Source organism: Polypterus senegalus, chromosome 11 (assembly GCF_016835505.1).
Source record: "Polypterus senegalus isolate Bchr_013 chromosome 11, ASM1683550v1, whole genome shotgun sequence".
Classification (NCBI taxonomy): Eukaryota; Metazoa; Chordata; class Cladistia; order Polypteriformes; family Polypteridae; genus Polypterus; species Polypterus senegalus.
In genome coordinates, this window is record NC_053164.1 from 109,971,563 (window position 1) to 109,994,346 (window position 22,784).

General features: G+C 37.2%; 1 protein-coding gene across 2 annotated transcripts in view; it reads right to left on the reverse strand.

Moving 5' to 3' along the window:
- braf (B-Raf proto-oncogene, serine/threonine kinase) overlaps nucleotides 1-22,784 on the reverse strand; it is a 350,871-nt gene that overhangs the window by 180,390 nt on the left and 147,697 nt on the right. For both annotated transcript variants that reach the window (XM_039769464.1, XM_039769465.1), the window contains exon 6: nucleotides 18,563-18,711. In XM_039769464.1, the coding sequence (XP_039625398.1) occupies nucleotides 18,563-18,711 (149 nt within the window). The remainder of the gene's footprint in view (nucleotides 1-18,562; nucleotides 18,712-22,784) is intronic.

Below are 22,784 nucleotides of genomic sequence, written 5' to 3' on the forward strand. Positions count from 1 at the left end.
AACACAGTCTGATTCATCTGTCTCTTCCTGATTTCTATTCTACTAAATTCAATATAAAATGTTTATTTCATATAGGAAATACTTAATATTTCACTGGGCAGACATGCAATTCTACTTTATTGTTTTATATATATGTGCTTACTGTATATAATGCTGTGGTGGTGTCAAGGACTTTAAAATGTTTTTATAAATTATATGTACTGTATCTTATGTGTATGGAGGTAACACCAATAGAAATTCCTAGCAATTATTTTCCCTGGCAATAACGTTCAACTCCATAAGTAAATTAGTTAAAATATAAGGTCCAGAAAAGACTATGCTAAACTTTACTATTTTAGGGCAATCATAAAAAGTCACAAAAATGATGGTTTAATTTACATATTTGTAACATACTATATTCCAAATATGGAAGAATATGTACAAATTGCAGCATATGCTGTAATTAACAAGCAAGAGTAATCATGCTTCATTTTAAAACGCCTTTATTTTTTCCCTCATAAAAAAAATGTTAAATTCTAAATCAAACTAAATAAAAATGGCAATAAATTGACTGGAAATTGACTACTTTTGGAGTTAAATTTTAGCTTTCATGCCCAATGGTAAAATGATTAGCTTTGTTTTAAGGAAGGGAACAAAATATGTAAAATACCTTTAACATTAATCATCAAAGATGATGCAATTTTTTAATTAGCACTCTTTTGCGGTCTTCAGAACAAAGTGTTTCACTTATATTCATTCTGAAACTGTTCAGATTTTACAAGAAATAGATATCCCAGCCTGTTACTATTACTCTCCTCACCGAGGACAATATTAAAACTGTCGTAAATTTAAATGAAAATGACTCTGAAACATTTTGCTGCAGGCAAAAGTACAATAAAAACTAAATTGTATACCAATGTATTAACTTTTAAACACAAATGACCATATTAGAGTACATTAAACTTAAATTTAAATTATGGATAAGAAAAAAAGACCTTGGTAACTTTTACTTTCACATTACAAAAAGAACTTTATTCACATAAATGTTATTTTACATAGTCCAGTATTTTCTTGAACCACATTTCTTTAGCATGCATATATTTCTTTTTGAAGATCGATTCAAGTCACATGATAAAATCCATCTCTGTGCATTCTTAAAACCTTACAAAAATTATAATGTACAACACAATGCAACATTTTCTATTTGTCAGTCTTACTTGTAAAAATATACAGGCAAATCTATTCATGATGCAAATATTCTGTTCATATCAGCAAGTTTTATTTATTTCACTTTGCCTAGAGTCTTATTCAGACTATAAAGAAGGTTCTCTCAATCAACTTGGGGTTGAAAGGAAATGTGTGTTACTTAAGGCTTCAACCAATTATTGCTTTAGAGCTAAAGTATCCAAAACTCTTGGGCCTCTGAGTATCACACATTTTATCATAAAAATTACCAGCATATCACCTGCATGCACTATTATTTTATGGCAAAGCAGAATCATTGACTAGTATTCTTTTGGAAAAGGAAATAGCAAAGCAAATAGAGAAAATCCAGAGAGGATAAACAGTTACAGACAATTCTCCAATGATAAAACTCATATAATCATATTTCTACTGAAACTCTGAAAACTGAAGTTTTTTGAAAATAGGTTAAGAGTCCTCCTTAACAAAATGGGTTTATAAGTATGTGAAATGTTATTCAATATATTTTTGGCAATTCTCTCAAATGATTCAGTTAACTTTGTTAAACTCTACAAGCCATTATTTGGCACACACTCCATACATGTTTTAAATCAAAACATTGCTTTACATGATTTTTCTCATTTTAACATGTTACTCTTGGTAGTTCTGAGATTTTCAGAACAGCCTTATGTTACATTTTACAGTCATGTGAACCATCCATTCTTTATAAACTAGTGATGGACATTTTATAAATGATTTGTTTTTTTTTTTGAACAACTCTTTTCAATGAATCATATGAACCACATGAACAAATCAATTTAGTGGTGCTGAACAGGAGTGGCAAAGCCCATACATGCCGTTCCCGCAAAATGTCATTAGCATTTTTCTTTTCACTAATAGATATTTAAAGTGCATGCTTAAGCACTGCCTGAATCTTGAATGTAAATCTTGAATGAGTTACTACCCAAGAACCAGTCTAATGACTCTCATTCATTTGCAAATTAATTATGATTTACACAATTCTCATTCACTTGTGATTCTGTAACTAAATATATTTTAATTATGCATCTTAATTGTGTCACCATACTTTATGTAGGGAAACAGGACAATGACATATAAATGATCATGTTAGACATAATTATTATACTGCTTATAAAATTATATATAAATTAATGAACAATGATATTTAACCACACAAACACATAAAATACAGTGTTATATACTAACAATTTCTATATCAAAATAATGTATGAATTATTAATTATGCATTTGCGATGCAATCAAAGAGAACTACTGTCCCTCCTGACACCCCCAGACTTCCCATATATACTGTAAATTAATCCAAAAAATCAACTTCACCAAAAGAATCGATTCACTTAAACAGGTAGTTCGAAATAATCAAATCAATAAAGTGAATCAAAGTGCCCATCACTATTTTGAACAGGGGTTGCCAAGTCTGGTCCTGGAGGACCACCGTGGCTGCAGGTTTTCATTCTAAAACTTTTCTTAATGAGTAACCTGATTTGCTGCTAATTAACTTATTTTGAACTAATTAACTTTGTCTTGAAGACTCTGATCCCTTAATTGTTTTTTCCTTAATTAGCAGCCAAACAATAATTAGATACAAAATGAGCCAAAACAACTGGTGTCCATCACACAATATCTGAAAATAAAAAAGAGATGAAGGTCTCAGGAATGTCTACCTTCTCAGGTCCCCAAAACATTTGACCAGTGCTCTTGGAAAAGAGAAAATCAACAATTTCTGAAATGTCTGCTAATGCACCACGAGAGCAGCAACATGTTGCAAAATTAAGGAACAGGTTTAATTAACGACAAGAATCAGTATCTCATTAAGCAGCTGGTTGGAGTTTGACGCCCTCACTTACATGGTCTTCTGTTGGCTTCCTCACTTCACGTTTCATTTCTGTTTGGGTGCCATTTAAGGAAAGAAATGAAGAAATTCAGAGGAACAATGAAGTAATTCAGGGGAGCAAATCTTAAAAAAGCAATTCAATTAAAATGAATTCACAAGAAGTTCATTAGCAGCACAAACAGGGCAGTCATTTTAAAACAAACAAAAGGGTTAGAATGAAAACCTGCAGCTTCAGTGGTACTCCAGGACCGGACTTGGCGACCCCTGATTTTGAACAACTCTTTTCAGTGAATCATGGGAATCAATTTGCAAACATGAACAGATCTATTCAGCACAGCTCTACAGGAAAGCTAAAATGCATGGGTGATGGTGTCAACCTCTTTCGTTCAGAGCAGTGTTTCTTAAACTTGTCTGTGATAGGTCACCAATATAATTATGAAAAAATTAAGCTATTTTGTCTAAGAGCATATTTTACATTTAGTGATAAATCACTATTTATTGTATTATTTGTGGCAGCACAGTATGTAAAACAATGCAGCTGACACATCATGGAGACCTTTCATATATTTGAAACTAATATATAAGTAGTACTGGCATCTTCCACCTCACAAACAGTGAAACAAAGAAACTGAGAAGACTGAACAAAGACATGGAAGAAAGGGGGAGAGAGGAGGAAATAACAGACAAGCTTTTGAGATGAAGAGACCATGGAGCTAGATTGAAATGTCAAAACAGCAGGTGGGACTTTCAGGGCTTTATGAGTGGTATGTCGATAGAGTGAGTGTATGTATAGGGCCATGGCACTGTTTTATGCTAAGTGAAGTTTCGGTGGTCATAGGTAACTGGTTAGTTCCTTATTACATGTAAATGTTTATGGCATACTTGAAATCTAGATCTGCAAATGAGGTGCAAGACTTTGTATTAAGTTTACCATGCCACTTTAAGGAAGAATTCCTTCTTGTTACACTATTTTAAAGCAGTTTGATAAATATTAATCTACTGGTTGTGCAAAACATGTTCGTTGGGCCACTGAGAATTGCAAGAATAGCAGAAAATATCAAATGGTGAGGCAAGCAGTAGATGTTCGGCATGATGTTAGCCAGTAGAGTTAAATATTTCAAACTAGACTGATCACCGAATTATTCAGCATGATTTATACCATCACCAGAATAAAGTATTCATAGTGTATATACTTTGAGGAATAATTTGGCTTTTTTTCAGTTAATTTAACTGCTAAATGGAAAGCAAAGTATTTAAACTATTTGTGAGCTCAGAAATATGTATTGTTAATGGTTGAGCTCATTTGTTTATGTTGTTTAAAACAAGGTACATTTTTTGAACTACTTCATTCCTTACCTAATGCTATGAGTGAAATGACCAAGTGACCTTTCATACTATGCTTTCAAAGTTCACCATATCCTCATGCCACAAAATATCTCTCAACTTTACTATTACATAGACAAAGCATTTCCACAGGCAGTGGTACACCTCAGGAATTTATTCCTGTTTTGAATTATAATAGTTGTTTTAGGTGTAGGCCCCAGGTGCTCTGTGAAGTTTGCATGTTCTCCCAAGGTCCATGTGGCTTTCCTCCTGGTACTCTGTTTTCCTCCCACAGTTCAAAGACATGCAGGGTAGGTAGATTGGCAGGGCACTAATTGGCTCTGTGTATATGTGTGTCTATTTTTTCCCTGTGATGGGATGGCAACCTTTTTAGGAATCATTCCTGCCTTGCACCCTATTGTTGGGATAAGCTCCAGCTGCCACATGACCCTGCTCCAAATAAATAGATTTGGAATATGCATAAACAGAGTATTGTTTTAACAATACATTAGTATCTCACTTTTTCTCTTTTAGTAATATTCATGTGAGATGCTTGAAAGGAAACACAAACATTTACTGTTTTATTATATGGTCATTGTTATTTGTTTCTTTATGATTTTGTTGTCACTATGATAATATTCTTCTTCTTGGGTCCCAGTTCAGTACCTATTTTCTAATTTGAGTGCTCAAATTAAAAAGTCTAAGAATCACTGTTTTAGAGATTTAAAACACTTGCATGATTACCTTTTTTCGCTTAGATGATTCATGATTTGTTCTATTTAGAACTAAATCATCATAGGCAACTAAGAACTCTGTCATTGATCATTCTCTTATACTGTAAATTATACAAACACAATACAGTAAAAAAACATTTATTTTATAATGTATTGATGGTTTTGTGCAATTCATTATTGAAACTGTTTTGTAAACATAATATTAAACTAATACATTTATGCATTTTTGAACCTATCATCATGGTGATTTGAGACCTCACGCTGGGGCCCTGCTTGCAAAGGGGCCTTTGCATGTGCCAGAAAAAAATGCCTAATAACAAGAAAAATATGTTTTTTCTTGCAATAAACGTACTTCTGGCCAAATTCGACTTTTGTGATTATAATCCTGTCCAAAAAGACCCAAAACATTGTTTAAAACAAAAATACAAATGGGTAGAGCACGATCAGAGCAAGTGTCTAATAATTCACTTTTAAAAAGACTTCAAGTTCACTTGTTCAAAAGGTAAGGTCAGTGGTTAAACAACTGATTTTTTACTAAGTGATATCGTGCATCAGCCTGGTACAGTTTTACTTTAGATTGCTAAGTATTAACAGCTAATTGTAGTGACATGCCATTGTAGGCTGAACTACTGTTTTTATATTTTTCTGTTTGATTTTATTTTATGATCTCCTGCTGCACAATGCTATATATCAAGTAATATGTGTGTTGATGCCTCGTGTTTGATCAACACAACCTACCCTTTTCTTATCATCATTTGAACCTGCAGTATTGCATTCTGTATGACAAGTCTGTTTGCACTCGTTTTTGTTGCTTATACACGTTTACGCATATTTACTGTGAATCGAAACTACTGTGGGCTTTGTCTGTAGTGGAATTGCAGATCAGCCCCCATGAAAAATCATGGCTTCACCTTCTAAATTTACCTGGACAACTCTGCAATAAAAAAGGTCAAATTGACCTAATACTGTATAAAGTTTCAGATTTTTTTAACCTGATTTATTATTGACATATGTGATGTTCATAATTAGTGATGAGCAAATACTGCCCAGTTCTCTTCGCCATGAATTATCCGATATCACAGAAATGCTTTTAATATTTGCAGAGCTTGGCGAATTGCATTAAAGTCGGTGGGGAAGGACTGACTGAACTAGATTTGACTGAATTATAAAGGTGCAGTCAACTTTAAAGTATCCCTGAGGGTTAAGGAAATGTCTGCCATCTATACTGGACCGATAAATGTGGCTTAAAAGTTGACCTGAGCTGTGCAGCAGCAGTGCCAACCACTGCACCACTGTGCCTCTGTGATATCAAAAAAGAAAGCATACAGTAAGAGACACAATCATATATTCCATCAAAACAAAGCCAAAATCCTAGTCGAAAGTCAGAAAAAATATGTTGGTCTTTTAAAGGCAGAATATTTAAAGTGGTATGTCATGACTGAAACCGCTGGCTCGTTCTGTTTTTTTTTAAAGTTGCATTGAAGGCTCTCTAAACTGTCTATGCTAATGTTTTGCACTTTTAACTCAATCCAAAAAAAGAAACATCTTGTAAATAGTAATAAATCTTTCATTATTAATTAATTATTGCATAGACTTTCCTCTGTATGGGTATGTCAGGCTCCTTCAAGGTTTATTTTCACACCATGCCACGTGGCTAATTATTATGTATGCATAGAGCACGGGTGGGAAAAGTCAGTCCTGGAGGGCCACAGGGGTTGCAGGTTTTTGGAACTTGAAGATCGACCTGCACCTTGAAGATCAATCTGCACCTCTGGCTAAAAGAACAGATAACTCATCTCACAGAGTCTGTACTGCAAATGATCAGCATTATATACGTGGGGCAGTTCCATCAATGTTGGCTGTTATGAACGCAGCAAATTCATTGCTAATAACACTTTGGCGAAATTCGCTGATCAACATCATTCACAATGGATGTAGTGAGGGGTCTTTTGAGTTTGGACACCTTGGGGCTCATAGAGGTCTTAATCAGAAGAATAGTCTACATCATTTTTAATAAAAATGGCACAGCCTGTACTATATCTTTCTATTTAACACCATATACAGTACATTCAGTGGGCACACCTAATGACATATTATACTGTTGAATCAGGGAATACATTTGACAAGTACTTTTATGTACTTTAACTATATTTTCAAGCAAGGACTTTCTTACTTTTACTAAAGTGTAAAGGCAAATGGGGTAATTCAACTTTTACTAGACCACATTTTTTCTCATTTATTTGTAGTTTTAATTAAGTAGAATTGTTTGAACACTTCCTCCACATCTGATTTCGTTATGTAAAGTACATGGCCACACAGTCACCTTCCTGGATGTACCTCACTTATCTCTCTCATCAATCTTTGCTTTAATCTCATCATGTTATCCTTTCAGTGGTCGTTAACATTTAAGTTGACTGACCAAGCCAAGTCTCACTGCTTTACACTCATTTCGGTTTTTTCCTTTCACCTGTGATGGGGCAAGTTGGCTCCACACTAGAGGGTCTTTCCGGTGAGCCTACTGAACCTGCTACCACTGGCAACATACCTGAAGGATATGCCAGCGGCTGAGGACACTCACACAAAGCAAGGGGTAGGTACATAAAAATATATTAAAAACAGTCAGGAAAAAAAAGTATCCAAAAGTGAAGTGCAAAACTTTAATAAAAAAATCCAATAAATAAGTGAATGGTGCACAAGTGGAGATTAAAAACAGTTCAATAAATATTTTCTTAAAACCAGAAGTTACAAAAAAATTAGAGACTGTTTCTTTAAAACTCATGAGAATAGTATTGCCTTCCAAAAGAAGACATTCCTGTTCATTACCCATACAGGATCTTTCCACCAAGGAGATGCCCAACCAACAGATGCAGTCAACCAACACTTCATTCTCTAGTACCCCTCAGCTGATCACTAGCTCCTCGGTAGCGCTCTGACTGCCTGCCCCTCCTCCTATGAACTGGCGGACTACAAACCACAAAAATCACCTTTTTTTTTCCATCCTTCCTTCCTTCTTTCTTTCTTACTTACTGCCGAACCTGCTTCAATTTCTCCCTTTTTCTCGTGCCGGGTCACCCTTATATGCCTCAGTGGGGACAGCATCTGAATTGCACCCCACAGGAAGTCAGTGTAGCAACTGAGACAGACCACACCCTCACGTGCAGGTGTGTCTCACCCCAATTACTCCACTTACCTCCTGTAGCTACATGGGCACACACACCCACAGAGATCGAGCTGGCTATAAAATTATTTATTTATTTAAAAAAACAGCCAGCTTTTTCTGAGCTGTGGACCTGCTAGACCACATCATGCCTGCTTGCATTGTCTCCAGCTCCTTCAGCTTTCTATCACTTTAATTCTTTTCATACATAATCTAATTTTTTCACTCCTTGCCTACAATGTCTCATGTCTCCGATCACTTACTGTATTGTTTCCATTATCCTTTTCCACTTTCATTTAACAGTTCTTAGTTTATTTTTTCTCTCTCTTTGTCCTTTTATATAACATTTACTATGCCTGCTTTATTTTTTTTTCTTTTCCAAATCCCTCTCTGGATCTATTATCAAAAATTACTGTCCACTAAACCTGTAAATAATCAATTATTTTGATAATTTATCAATCAGTTGATTATGACTTTGGTTAATTAATTGCATTACAAGAAAGAATTTTTTAAAAAACATGAAAAATGCAAGTGTTACTTCTCATATGGCACAAATGGTATCGTTCAAACAAAACAAGTATGTGCGTATATATACATTTCTGCATCACCATGAATGCTATTAGTCAAAATGTAATGAAGTAATTTGACAATTAATCAAGTAATACATGTAAAAAAAGATGTACAATAAAAATGTACTAAACCTAAACAATAACAAATTAGGCATGGCATGTATAGGCCACTTTATTACTTTAAAAAGTCTTCATAAAAAAATAAATGTTTATATAGCACTTCAAGCCATTGAATCAACCATTTAAACTGTTCAAATGATAGATAGATAGATAGATAGATAGATAGATAGATAGATAGATAGATAGATAGATAGATAGATAGATAGATAGATAAACACTATTAATCCCCAAGGGGAAATTCACATACTCCAGCAGTAGCATACTGATAAAAACAACATTTATTAAAGAGCAATAAAAGCACAGTGCAAGTTGAAAAATGCAAGGTGGAGAGTGTGAGGCAGGTATAACAGTCTATAATCTTGTGTACTGTTAACGTTTACCCCCCGGGTGGAATTGAAGAGTCGCATAGTGTGGGGGAGGAACAATCTCCTCAGTCTGTCAGTGGAGCAGGACAGTGACAGCAATCCGTTGCTGAAGCTGCTCCTCTGTCTGGTGATGATACTGTTCAGTGGATGCATTGGATTCTTCATGATTGACAGGAGCCTGCTCAGCGCCCGTTGCTCTGCCACAGATGTCAAACTGTCCAGCTCCATGCCTACAATAGAGCCTGCCTTCTTCACCAGTTTTTCCAGGCGTGAGGTGTCCCTCTTCTTTATGCTGCCTCCCCAGCACACCACTGCACAGAAGAGACCACTCGCCACAACCGTCTGATAGAACATCTGCAGCATCTTATTGCAGATGTTGAAGGACTCCAGCCTACTAAGGAACTATAGTCGGCTCCGTCCTCTCTTACACAGAGCATCAGTATTGGCAGCCCAGTCCAATTTATCATCCAGCTGCACTCCCAGTTATTTATAGGTCTGTACCCTCTGCACACAGTCACCTCTGATGATCACGGGGTCCAGGAGGGGCCTGGGCCTCCTAAAATCCACCACCAGCTCCTTGGTTTTGCTGGTGTTCAGGTGTAGGTGGTTTAAATTGCACCATTTACCAAAGTCCTTGATTAGGTTCCTATACTCTTCCTCCTATCCACTCCTGATGCAGCCCACGACAGCAGTGTCTTCAGCAAACTTTTGTACGTGGCAGGACTCCAATTTGTATTGGAAGTCCGAAATATATAGGCTGAACAGGACCGGGGAAAGCACAGTCCCCTGTGGTGCTCCTGACCACAAGGTCAGATCTGCAGTTCCCGAGATGCACATACTGAGGTCTGTCTGTAAAATAGTCCACGATCCATGCCACCAGGTATGAATTTACTCCCATCTCTGTCAGCTTATCCCTAAGGAGCAGAAGTTGGATGGTGTTAGAGAAATCCAGAAACATAATTCTTACAGCACCACTGCCTCTGTCCAAGTGGGAGAGGGATCAGTATAGCATATACATGATGGCATCCTCTGCTCCCACCGTCTCCTGGTATGTGAACTGCAAAGGGTCAAGGGCATTGCGGACCTGTGGTCTCAGGTGGTGAAACAGCAGCCACTCCACGGTCTTCATAACATGTGACGTCAGAGCAACAGGCCGGAAGTCATTCGGATCATAACGAAGACGTGATACCTTTGGGACTGGGGTGAGGCAAGATGTTTTCCAAAGCCTCGGGACTCTCCCCGTTCCAGGCTCAGGTTGAAGATGCACTGTAGAGGACTCCCCAGCTCCAATGCACAGGCCTTCAGCAGTCGTGGTGATACTCCATCTGAACTCACTGCTTTACTGTTACGAAGTCTCCTCAGCTCTCTGCTTACCTGGGCTGCTGTAATTGGGGGGCGGGGGGGATCTCTCTCCTATGCTGGTATCAGCAGAAGAATGGGTGAAGGATGCAGTATTCTGAAGTGAAAGTGGGTTAGGGTGGTCAAACCTGTTAAAGAAATTGTTCATCAGGTTTGCTCTCTCCATGTCTCTCTCGATGGTGGCACTCCACTTTGAGCTGCAGCCAGTGATGATCTTCATCCCATCCCACACTTCTTTCATGCTATTATTCTGCAACTTCTGCTCCAGCTTTCTCCTGTACTGCTCTTTCGCCTCCCTGAGCTGGACTTGAGAGTTCCTTCTGCACGCGCTTCAGCTCATGCTAATCACCGCCTTTAAAAGCCCTTTTCTTCTGGTTCAAAAGGCCCTTGATGTCACTTGTAATCCATGGCTTGTTGTTAGCATAGCAGCTACTTAAACTGTCTCAATTCTCATCAATCATACAATATGAACCAAGGGGGCACAGAATTGTTAACTGGCATTTTAAAACATTACAAAGAGGGTATACTTTACAATATTCAAAGAGGCTTTATTGAAAAATGTTTGCAAGTTATTAAAAATGCTTTCTTAAGAAAACATGCATTAGTGCACTATTTGAAAAATTCTCTTCTATGAGCGCTCTTTTAAGCTTTAGATGGACTAAAACACAACTAAATACAATACAGAATATGTTAAGTTGGTCACGTTTTAGAGCAGTTCATGGTGTCAGTGATTCCAGATGTGGTATGTAAATGCATGCAGCAGCATGTAGTCCAAACTATTCTGAGCATGTTAAAAGTTTCAGTAGTAAGCAGGAGATAAGATTGTTTTTAGTACTTGTAAAGTTAAAAGCATACATTTACTTTTTTTAAAAGTATGATGTTCACAGAAACTGAGAGGTGAAAAATATTCATAACAGTCTTGCATTACAGGTGGTGGATACAGAATGTTAGCTACTTTTTTTTAGCATATTGTAAATATTGTAGCATCCACCGCCATACGCCCTTAAATACATTGCTTCTGGGTATTTAATATTATATACTAGCAGACCACATGCGCTTCGCTGCAGTCACTGTAGTTGGAATAATTATGTATCTACATGCAACTTATAGAACTTCTTTATATACAACATTTATGGCTTGTCCTCCTGGAGACAAAATATATAAATTTTCTCTATGACTAATTCGTGAACATGCTACATAAAAAAGAAACGGGAAAAAAGGCAACACCACCGGGAACAACAGTAAATGAGATAAAGTAAAAGTCTACCAAACACTAAATGAGATAAAGTAAAAAAGAGTAACAGCGGCGGGAACAACAGTAAAAAACAACAGTAAATGAGATAAAGTAAAAGTCTACTAAACACTAAAGTACAAAAACGAAGTAGAAAGTAACAGTAAACCGCAACACCGCCAGGAACACCGGCACACCGCATCTACTAAACACTAAGAAACACTAAGTAGAAACACTAAAGGAAAAAATACTATTCAGTAAGTACTGCGTCTAGTAAACAGTAAATCAGTAAAGGAGAGAGGACTAAACACTAAAGAAAAAGAACGGCAAGACCGCATCAGCTGCGGAGCTCAGCTCGGAGCGAAATGAAGTGAATGAAATGAGGTGAATGGGAGGGGAGATGATCACGTGACTCCCCCACCTGCCTTAACTCTCCATCCCTCCACAAACACAGTATCTCGGATCTCAACTCTCCTTTATATGTATAGATTAATGCAGTAAAATGTATAAATTGCTCATTTGGACAAACACACATGAACTTCCTAAAAAACTGAACAAAACTTTTAATGCATATCAGTTGATAAACATTGTTTTTTGGTTCAGCTGTTTGAGTTTTCTACCATGAACAGTCTTTGTGGAAAACACCAAAGTATATTTTTGATGACTTGGAGTATGGGTCATACATGACCCTTCAGCCACTCTACCTCATGTGTTTTTCATCTCTCAAAGTTATGAACAGAAAAGCCTGTATAAACTTCACAAGGCACTCACAGCCAATAATGCAGCTGACTGCAGAATGTGTACACCCCATGATGGAAACAAGCCAGTCTACTCGACAGCTCCAAATACAATTTGGCTAGAAAAAAAGAGCACAGACTGGGTGTGACTTAGTAAAAGACTTGAATGCTGATGTCTACAAAATATACTGTATATTCATCCGATTTCTGAACAAGATTTACCCATTTCATAGATCCAGGAAGCATTTGTTACAGTTTAAAATTTGAGGCTGGGTGGGATAACAGCTCATCAATGTGCAAACATTCACTTACTTTGGAGAAGCAGGGCATGGAAAAAAACTGTAAATGAGACACAGGGAAGTGTTTTTATCAGGAGTAAATTACAAGTATGAGGGCGAATAAAATTCTTAAAAAAACATATCTAGATTACATTACCATGTAAATCTTGAGGAGATCTGAACATAGTAGTTCTTATTATATATATTATATTATAGAAGACAAAAAGCACAGTAAGCAGTTTATCTAGCTGATTATAATCAAACGATTTCTGTAAGGTTAACACATGTCCACAAAATAATGCAGTTAATGGCAAGCGGAGTCACTGCTTTCAACATCTGTAGAATGTTATGTTATTCTTCCATTTCATTAATCATTTAAAAAATTGTGACAGTTAACCGGTTTACAATTTCTTCAGTTGACAAAGATGCGAGAAACTGGCTGCAGTATATTTTCTACATCTCTTAAAAATAGTATTTGCTTCAAATTTGCTCGTTACAGTTTCACACCCTGAACATTTAACTGACTCACTGATTTGTTGGCTTTGCTTGTCTGAAATAAAGGGTTATTTGATGGGTAAAACTATTTGGGGGAGAAAATGACAGAAATACATGTTCAAGTGAAATCTTACAACTTAAAAAAAAGTTTGGAACCACTGCCTCATGGTGCAACCCGATGAAACCTCCAATGTTATTGTAAATTAGGGCAGCAGCTCTTAAAGTGCAACCTGTGCTAAAAGCTGAAAATATCAGGAATTCCTCTATATAGTTTAAACTATAAAACTTTAAAACACAATTTACTTATGGATTTTTTTCCACATTTCACAGAAATAATTTACGTTGAAAAAGTTACTGTGTTATTCTGTAAATATGTTTAGCTGCTTGTATGTATGATCACATGTGATTTATCTTCTAAAACAAATATGAAGGGATTTAGCACACATCTAACAGACAACCCAGAGCCAAAATCTATAACAGGGGAGATGCCAGAATCAGCAAAGTTTGCATTTAGACAGGCAAGTTATAACTATGAGAAAAATTCATTGTCAGTGTGATACATCAAAAGTTATAACATGCAATAAAACAAGCATTGAATGTTTGTAGCAAGTTTACTACTTAATGAAAAAAAGAGACTTGAGTCTAAAATAATTAAAGACTTTTTTTGCTCTTCAAACTGTTCACAGGAGTAACTAAAGGATTGGTGTTAGGTTTGCCTTTTTTCTCTCTACACTTTTGATCAATAACCACTACTATTTCTTCTCATGAATTCTTTATCATATCTAGGCTGATGTCACCAAATCTTCATTTCATTAGCCCCTTTCCACCTGCAAGTTTCAGTAGAAATCCAACTGAATGTGTCATATTATCATGGATAAAAAACTAATTTTTTATCTTAATCTATCCAATACTGCATTCTCCATTTGCAGTGTTACCATTTTGCCATCAAGCACCATGACGAAATGTGGTGTATATTTGTATTATTATCTTTTTTCAATCAACCTCTTCAATGAGCAAATGCTCATACTCTGTACATACCTTTAAAACTATAAATATATCAGCAGCAAATTAATAAACTATATACCAGTTACGTACATGCAGACACAAAGAATAAACAGTAAAACATGGCAATTTTTATCTACAAACAAAAATGAAATGGCTAAAAAAGTATATTAATGTTATAACTGAAATTTCACCAGCTGACAAAAAGAAAAGACGAAAACAAAATTTCTAACCAGCAGAAAAATAAACTACTGGGGTATCCACAGTCTGTTACAACCAACACAGATTTAGCTGCACCAGCTGTAAATTCTACAATATCACAGGAACATACTAGAGAGTGTAAAAAGAAGCTACTGTTTTTGTCACTGAATCAGAATTATTTTTTGATCCAGTCCTGTTTCTTTCTTCTCAACATTCAGAAAATTCACAAAATGCAGACCTTCAACTGTCACTTATAACTGAATCTCTAATTCTCTCTTAGCTATAATACAACTTTCTCACATAGTATGGGTGCCAGAAAATGCCATCTCACCTCTCTAAGTTATTGAGAATGCAAGTAATTATTCTGTTACATACTTCAACTACACTACTTCTAAGTTTCTCTTGATCCCAGTTCAAAACTTCTGTTTAGGAGTATAGATCCTTGACTAACTCAGACACCAAATACCTTGATTATCTTTGTCTTTTCTTAGCCAGGTGACTGTCCATGCTCTCACTCAACATACATTGTAATGTGCTTCACATAACTTTCGTAACTACTACAAATCTAATGATTTTTAAGCACTTCTTGAAGACATACATCTTTACATCAAACCTTGGCAGTGCATAAGATTTTTTGTGTCTTTTCTCTCTTTCTGGATACATACTATATTATTGTACTGACCCAATCAGTGGTCAAGCTGTCATGGGCAAGAAAATCATTTATGGCCCCATTTTTCTCCATTTCATGTCCTATCACAAACAGAAGGCCTCCAAGTTAAAAAGAAGCTGGCCTAAATCCGTCACAAAGTTAATATAAGTAAGCAAGGAATTTATTTGCAATTTCTCAATGCTGTGGCAATTAACTAAATCTAAACAGTACATCTATAAACTATAAAGGTAATGAGCAAAATGTACATTTTAGATCAGGCACTTCTGTAAAAACAAAAATAAAAACAGACACCTTTTACTTCGTAATACTTTTTGTGTAGAAAATACAGGTTGGTTCAAATACTTTAATGTTTAAATAATGCTTTTTTTAAAAAAAAAATTGTTAGTGAATTAGATTTCAGTCTCAGATATGTGTAGTAGCATCATTGTAACTCTTATCTATAATAATAAAAGGCAAAACCCTCACTGACTGACTCACTGACTGACTGACTCATCACTAATTCTCCAACTTCCCATGTAGGTAGAAAGCTGAAATTTGGCAGGCTTATTCCTTACAGCTTACTTACAAAAGTTAAGCAAGTTTCATGTCGAAATTCTACATGTAACGGTCGAAAACGCCAACTGAATTCTACTTGCGTACATATATACGTCCAATAGCCTGCAGCTCGGTCACCGTGTGAGGCAGCGTTGGGTCCCCCATCCCAACGCCTCCCACGTTGTTGGCTGCCTGCCTATAAAAGGCCGTCTGTCGCTCCAGTCTCTACATTCCCTTCCTTGCTTCGCCACGGGATTCACGTCTCCCTACTGATAACTACAGCCTTTTTGTTTAATCCACGGCTTCTCTGCTGTTTTATTGTTTGTTTATTACAATTATAGTTATTGTATAGGTATTTTACTCAATTTACATTGCTCAGGTACCCATTTCCTTTATCATTCCAACCCCCATTACCATGTCTATCGAGATGATCACTATCGATCAAAGAACTATCACTTACCGAGTGGTTTCCATGCCCGGAGATACCACCTACCTTTTCCAATCTCTTTGTTACATATTGCACGGCCATATCAGGCTCACTCTTGATATCCGGAGGAACATTGTTTCTTATGTATTGAATGGCTGGGACAGGTTCAAGGTGTGGACTGATGACGGTACAGGAGATAATTATACTACACAGGAGCACTATAAGAGTGAAATGCTTAAGCCCTTCACCTATGGTTCTGCATGTGAGTTGATGGCTGCCGCTAAATTGTTCGGTTGTCGCTTTCAAGTGTACGAAATGGCCAAATATTTTACACCTTTCGACAACCGCCAATGCCTCTTAAACATCTTAGATTCACAGGTGACGATTTCAGTAGTGGACACTTTGATGTTTATGAATGTTTAAACTCTCAAAAGCTGGATGTGATTTTATCGCTGAAACCTGTTGTGTGCTTACAACGCTTGACAGATGCCGAATGTCACTTCAATACAACAAATCCTGCAAATACTGTCATAATTGAAACAAACCATGAAACTCAAACCGATTATGACAGCAGCAATCCAAGCTGTGAGATTTGAGACAAGATTACTGTTCACATGGCCAACTGTAAGTTGCATGCTCAAGAGTAAGCTCAGCGCACAGCTAGGTCATGTTACAACCGGAGGGCCGAACTGACAACATGGTATACAAAGAGATCCTTAACAAATAATTATTGTCATATTTTCCCTCAGTTTAAAAAGGTTAGATTTTCTTCTTAATAAAAATTTTAATGCAGTACTTCGCCGCTGCGAAGCGCGGGTATTTTGCTAGTTTAAGATAAATAGTCATTCAGTCATACCATTGCGCCACCATGCCGCCCAAGATAAATAATACTTCAATTAAACTGAATTCACCAAATAAAATTTTATTACAATTACATTTGAATGTTTTTGACATATATAGTGGAACCTCGAGATACGAACAGCTCTGTATACAAGAAATTCAAGATACGAGGAAAGTATGAACGAAAAATTCGGATCTAAATACGAGCATTGGCTCGCGTAACGAGCCAGGCTGTGGTTATGCGTGACGCGTTTCCCGATCCGCCTCGACTTGGTGATTCACCCAAGCTGACGCTGCCAGCCCGTCAGCTCACTCAGTGTTCCTTGTTCTCCGATAGCGTGAGGATCTACGCGTTTGTGCGCTCGAGATTTCATTGTTTCGCTGTAGCAGTTTGCCGTATAAGTGTATCCAAAAATATCGCGGACATGCAGACGGAGAATAGGAGACGATTGCCCTCAAGAGGAGTACTAAGGTGTTGTACCGTGTTAGCCATTATGAATGTAGAGAAAAGCCAAGCAAAATGGCACCTTTTATTGGCTAACTAAAAAGATTACAATATGCAAGCTTTGATTACATCTTGCCTGAAGAAGGGGCCTGAGTTGCCTCGAAAGCTTGCATATTGTAATCTTTTTAGTTAGCCAATAAAAGGTGTCATTTTGCTTGGCTTTTCTCTACCCTCAAGAGGACAGAGAGAGGCGCGCGAGCGAGCGACATAAGGAGAGAGAGAGAGAGAGAGAGAGGAGAGCGAGAGAGATAAGGAGAGAGAGAGAGAGACGCGAGCGAGAGATAAGGAGAGAGAGAGACGCGCATGCAAGCGAGAGAGATAAGGAGAGAGAGAGACGCGCACGAGAGAGAAGAACCATCAGCTCAGTTATGATCACATGACGCTCAGCAGACAAAGTGTAATCCATACTACTCGTATTGCAAGACATTGCTCGTTTTATCAAGTCAAAATTAATGAAAAAATTTAGCTCGTCTTGCAAAACACTCGTAAACCAAGTTACTCGCAAACTGAGGTTCCACTTGTATATATTATTTATCAGTGTTATTTGTTAGGAAAATTGATTTTTACGTTTATGTTTTTGGGGGTGCGGAACAGATTAACTGGATTTCCATTATTTTTAATGGGGAAGTTTGTTCTAGATACGAGAAATTTGCTATACAAGCTCAGTGCTGGAACGAATTAAACTCGTATCTCGAGGTTCCACTGTATATTTAATGTGGCTTATACTTTGCGATAGTATAGTCTACACCACAAAGATGCAAATTAAAGTATTCTCCCTAAAAATACAAAAAAAACGATAATGCTCTAAAAAATCTGACACTCTAAATTGAAGTAAAATGGTGAGTGAATATTTAATTTGAAAAAGTTTATACTAGGTTATGCATAATATATTTTAATTTTACATTTTCATCTATGTTTTTCTTCAGTTTGCATTTATTTCAAAAAGTCCACATTAAAGATATTTATAGATTATTTACTTACTCAAGCTGGTCATAGTTAACACACATTAGTGGAACCTCTGTGCTGCATCTCTGATGAAATTTGTAACCGCATGTCTGGCACCGAAATCCCTGAAACAAAAGCTTCCGGCAAAAGTCACAGAAAGCCAATGTAAAGAATGTCTTCCTCACCTAAAAAAAAAAATAAAAATTTTATTGTGATGAAAAACCAAGGACATTTTTTACTTATTATAATGATATTTCCTAAAAACACAAATAATACAATTACACAACATAGACTGGAAATTATTAGTTTCAAATGGAGAGGGAAGATACAATAAAAAGTTGAATAATTTTACTTAACAACACCTTAATGCAGTAAAATTATTTTAAATAACTATGCAATTTGTGTAAAGTAAAGAACTTTAATTTTGTGGGCATTGCTATACATTTTTTAACTTACAAATAAAACATAACTCCATAATGCAAAAGCAATGTCTAGTAACAGCTATGGAAGATCTCAAAAGCAAGGTGGAAATTAATAGAATAAATGGTGCATTACAAGACCCAAAGCAGATTATCCTGAAGTAAATTCACAGAACTGATTAATGAATATACAGTGCATCTTGAAAGTATTTACAGCGCATCACTTTTTCCACATTTTGTTATGTTACAACCTTATTCCAAAATGGATTCATTTTTTTCCTCAGAATTCTAAACACAACACCCCATAATGACAATGTGAAAAAAGTTTACTTGAGATATTTGCAAATGTATTAAAAATAAAACAATTGAGAAAGCACATGTACATAAGTATTCACAGCCTTTTCCATAAAGCTCAAAATTGAGCTCAGGTGTATCCTGTTTCCCCTGATCATCCTTGAGATGTTTCTGCAGCTTAATTGGAGTCCACCTGTGGTAAGTTCAGTTGATTGGACATGATTTGGAAAGGCACACACCTGTCTATATAAGGTCCCACAGTTGACAGTTCATGTCAGAGCACAAACCAAGCATTAAGTCAAAGAAATTGTCTGTAGACCTCTGAGACAGGATTGTCTCAAAGCACAAATCTGGGGACGGTTACAGAAAAATTTCTACTGCTTTGAAGGTCCCAATAAGCACAGTGGCCTCCATCATCAGTTAAGTGGAAGAAGTTTGAAACCACCAGGACTCTTCCTAGAGCTGGCCGGCCATCTAAACTGAGTGATTGGGGGAGAAGGGCCTTAGTCAGGGAGGTGACCAAGAACCAGACGGTCACTCTGTCAGACCTCCAGAGGTCCTCTGTGGAGAGAGGAGAACCTTCCATGAGGACAACCATCTCTGCAGCAATCCACCAATCAGGCCTGTATGGTAGAGTGGCCAGACGGAAGTCACTCCTTAGTAAAAGGCAAATGGCAGCCCGCCTGTAGTTTGCCAAAAGGCACCTGAAGGACTCTCAGACCATGAGAAACAAAATTCTCTGGTCTGAAGAGACAAAGATTGAACTCTTTGGTGTGAATGCCAGGCGTCACTTTGGAGGAAACCAGGCACCGCTCATCACCAGGCCAATACCATCCCTACAGTGAACCATGGTGGTGGCAGCATCATGCTGTGGGGATGTTTTTCAGCGGCAGGAACTGGGAGTCTAGTCAGGATAAAGGGAAAGATGACTGCAGCAATGTACAGATACATCCTGGATGAAAACCTGCTCCAGAGCGCTCTTGACCTCAGACTGGGGCGACAGTTCATCTTTCAGCAGGACAACAACCCTAAGCACACAGCCAAGATATCAATGGAGTGGCTTCAGGACAACTCTGTGAATGTCCTTGAGTGGCCCAGTCAGAGCCCAGACTTGAATCTGATTGAACATCTCTGGAGAGATCTTAAAATGGCTGTGCACCGATGCTTCCCATCCAACCTGATGGAGCTTGAGAGGTGCTGCAAAGAGGAATGGGCGAAACTGGCCAAGGATAGGTGTGCCAAGCTTGTGGCATCATATTCAAAAAGACTTGAGGCTGTAATTACTGCCAAAGGTGCATCAACAAAGTATTGAGTAAAGGCTGTGAATACTTCACTTGAATACTTCACTGATTTCTCAGTTTTTTTATTTTTAATAAATTTGCAAAAACCTCAAGTAAACTTTTTTCACGTTGTCATTATGGGGTGTTGTGTGTAGAATTCTGAGGAAAAAAATTAACTTAAGCCATTTTGGAATAAGGCTGTAACATAACAAAATGTGGAAAAAGTGAGGCGCTGTGAATACTTTCCAGATGCACTGTACTAGCTAAATTCCTCATTTATAATGGTGCAGAAAGAACGTAACACAGTGTTACTGTCAGTTTTTATTTTTTCACTTTTGCTCATAAGTGTAGTTTACATTTAATTCATGCCCATGCCAATTTATTGCAAATAAATTATTAAACGTCAAAAGTATTTTGCCAGTTTATTTGATTTCGACATCAGGGTTTTTAGCTACATATCTGACCTCATCGGATTAGTGGTGTATGCTGTTGCCCAACAACATGACAAGGTAGCTAAACGCATGGAAAGAAAAGGAGGAAGCTGGAGCACAAACACCACTAATAGCAGAAAGCAGGGTTGCAGAGCTGAGACTGTCCTCCATTTCAGAAGACATGGATTTACCCATAATTATCAGGTATGTTTCTTTCAAACATCTGATTGTTGTGCAATAAAATGGATAAGCTCTAGAACTGATTATTCATTCACTTCTGTGTTTTGCTTTACTATGACTTGGCTAAATGATTTAATTTGCGATGAAGCTGTCAACCTTCCTGGATACTTTTCAGAGCCAACCAAAGCTCCACTGAATCCAATTAATGTAATGGCTAAGTGTGTTTTTTATCAACAATTTGGAATAAGGCTGTAACATAACAAAATGTGGAAAAAGTGATGCGCTGTGAATACTTTCCGGATGCACTATAGATGGTGAACAGAAGGTTTAACCTAGTTGATTTTACAACAATTGGGAAGAGAGCAGAGATAAATTTAAATTATGATATACAGAGCTGAATGGATAATGCTATATAATTTACATGAGTGGATTCAAAAGATATAGGAGATGTAGACAGTTGGAGTGTATTTATGATGAAGTGACCTGGTCCATGACAAACATGGGAATGCAGGCACAGGTCTTGAAGTAAGAGCTAGTCTGAGGCTACAAAACATTTGGCATTACTCTACACCGTGATGTGTTACTATATGTTTTCTTTATAATAACGTTTAAGAAAACCCTTTGAAAACCACATCATTATTAGTGTACAGTCAACCCTCGTTTATCGCGGTTAATCCGTTCCAGACTCTGCCGCGATAAATGAATTTCCGCGAAGTAGGATTCTTTATTTATAAATCGAATATTTTCGCAGTTAGAGCATAGAAAACCTGTTTACGACCTTCTAAATACAGTAATCCCTCCTCGATCGCGGGGGTTGCGTTCCAGACCCCCCCGCGATAGGTGAAAATCCGCAAAGTAGAAACCATATGTTTGTATGGTTATTTTTATATATTTTAAGCCCTTATAAACTCTCCCACACTGTTAACATTATTAGAGCCCTCTAGACATGAAATAACACCCTTTAGTCAAACGTTTAAACTGTGCTTCATTACAAGACAGAGATGGCAGTTCTTTCTCACAATTAAAAGAATGCAAACATATCTTATCTTCAAAGGAGCACCGTGAAGAGCAGATAATGTCAGAGAGAGGCTCGCTAAGAAAAGCAAACAATCAAAAAATCAATATGTGCTTTTAAGTATACAGAAGCACCGTGATAAAGCGGCATTTCGTAGAGGAGCATCCTATCTTCTAGGCAAACAGCCACTATGTAAACAGCCCCCTCTGCTCACACCCCCTCCGTCAGGCAGAGAGAGTGAGAGAGACAGAGAGAAGCAAACAAAACAAGCGCCACGCGGGAAGCATATCTTATAGCATTGAGGAGTTTTAGTTAATATGTAATACATGCTCTGATTGGGTAGCTTCTAAGCCATCCGCCAATAGCGTCCCTTGTATGAAATCAACTGGGCAATCAAACTGAGGAAGCATGTAACCTAAATTAAAAGACCCATTGTCCGCAGAAAGCAGCGAACCAGCGAAAAATCCGTGATATATATTTAGATGTGCTTACATTTAAAATCCGCAATAGAGTGAAGCCGCGAAAGTCGAAGCGCGATATAGCGAGGGATTACTGTACATTACTTATACAATCTTTGTTACAGCAACGGATTAATTGTACAGGGTGGCCCAGATCTAATTATGCAGATCCACATCGTCT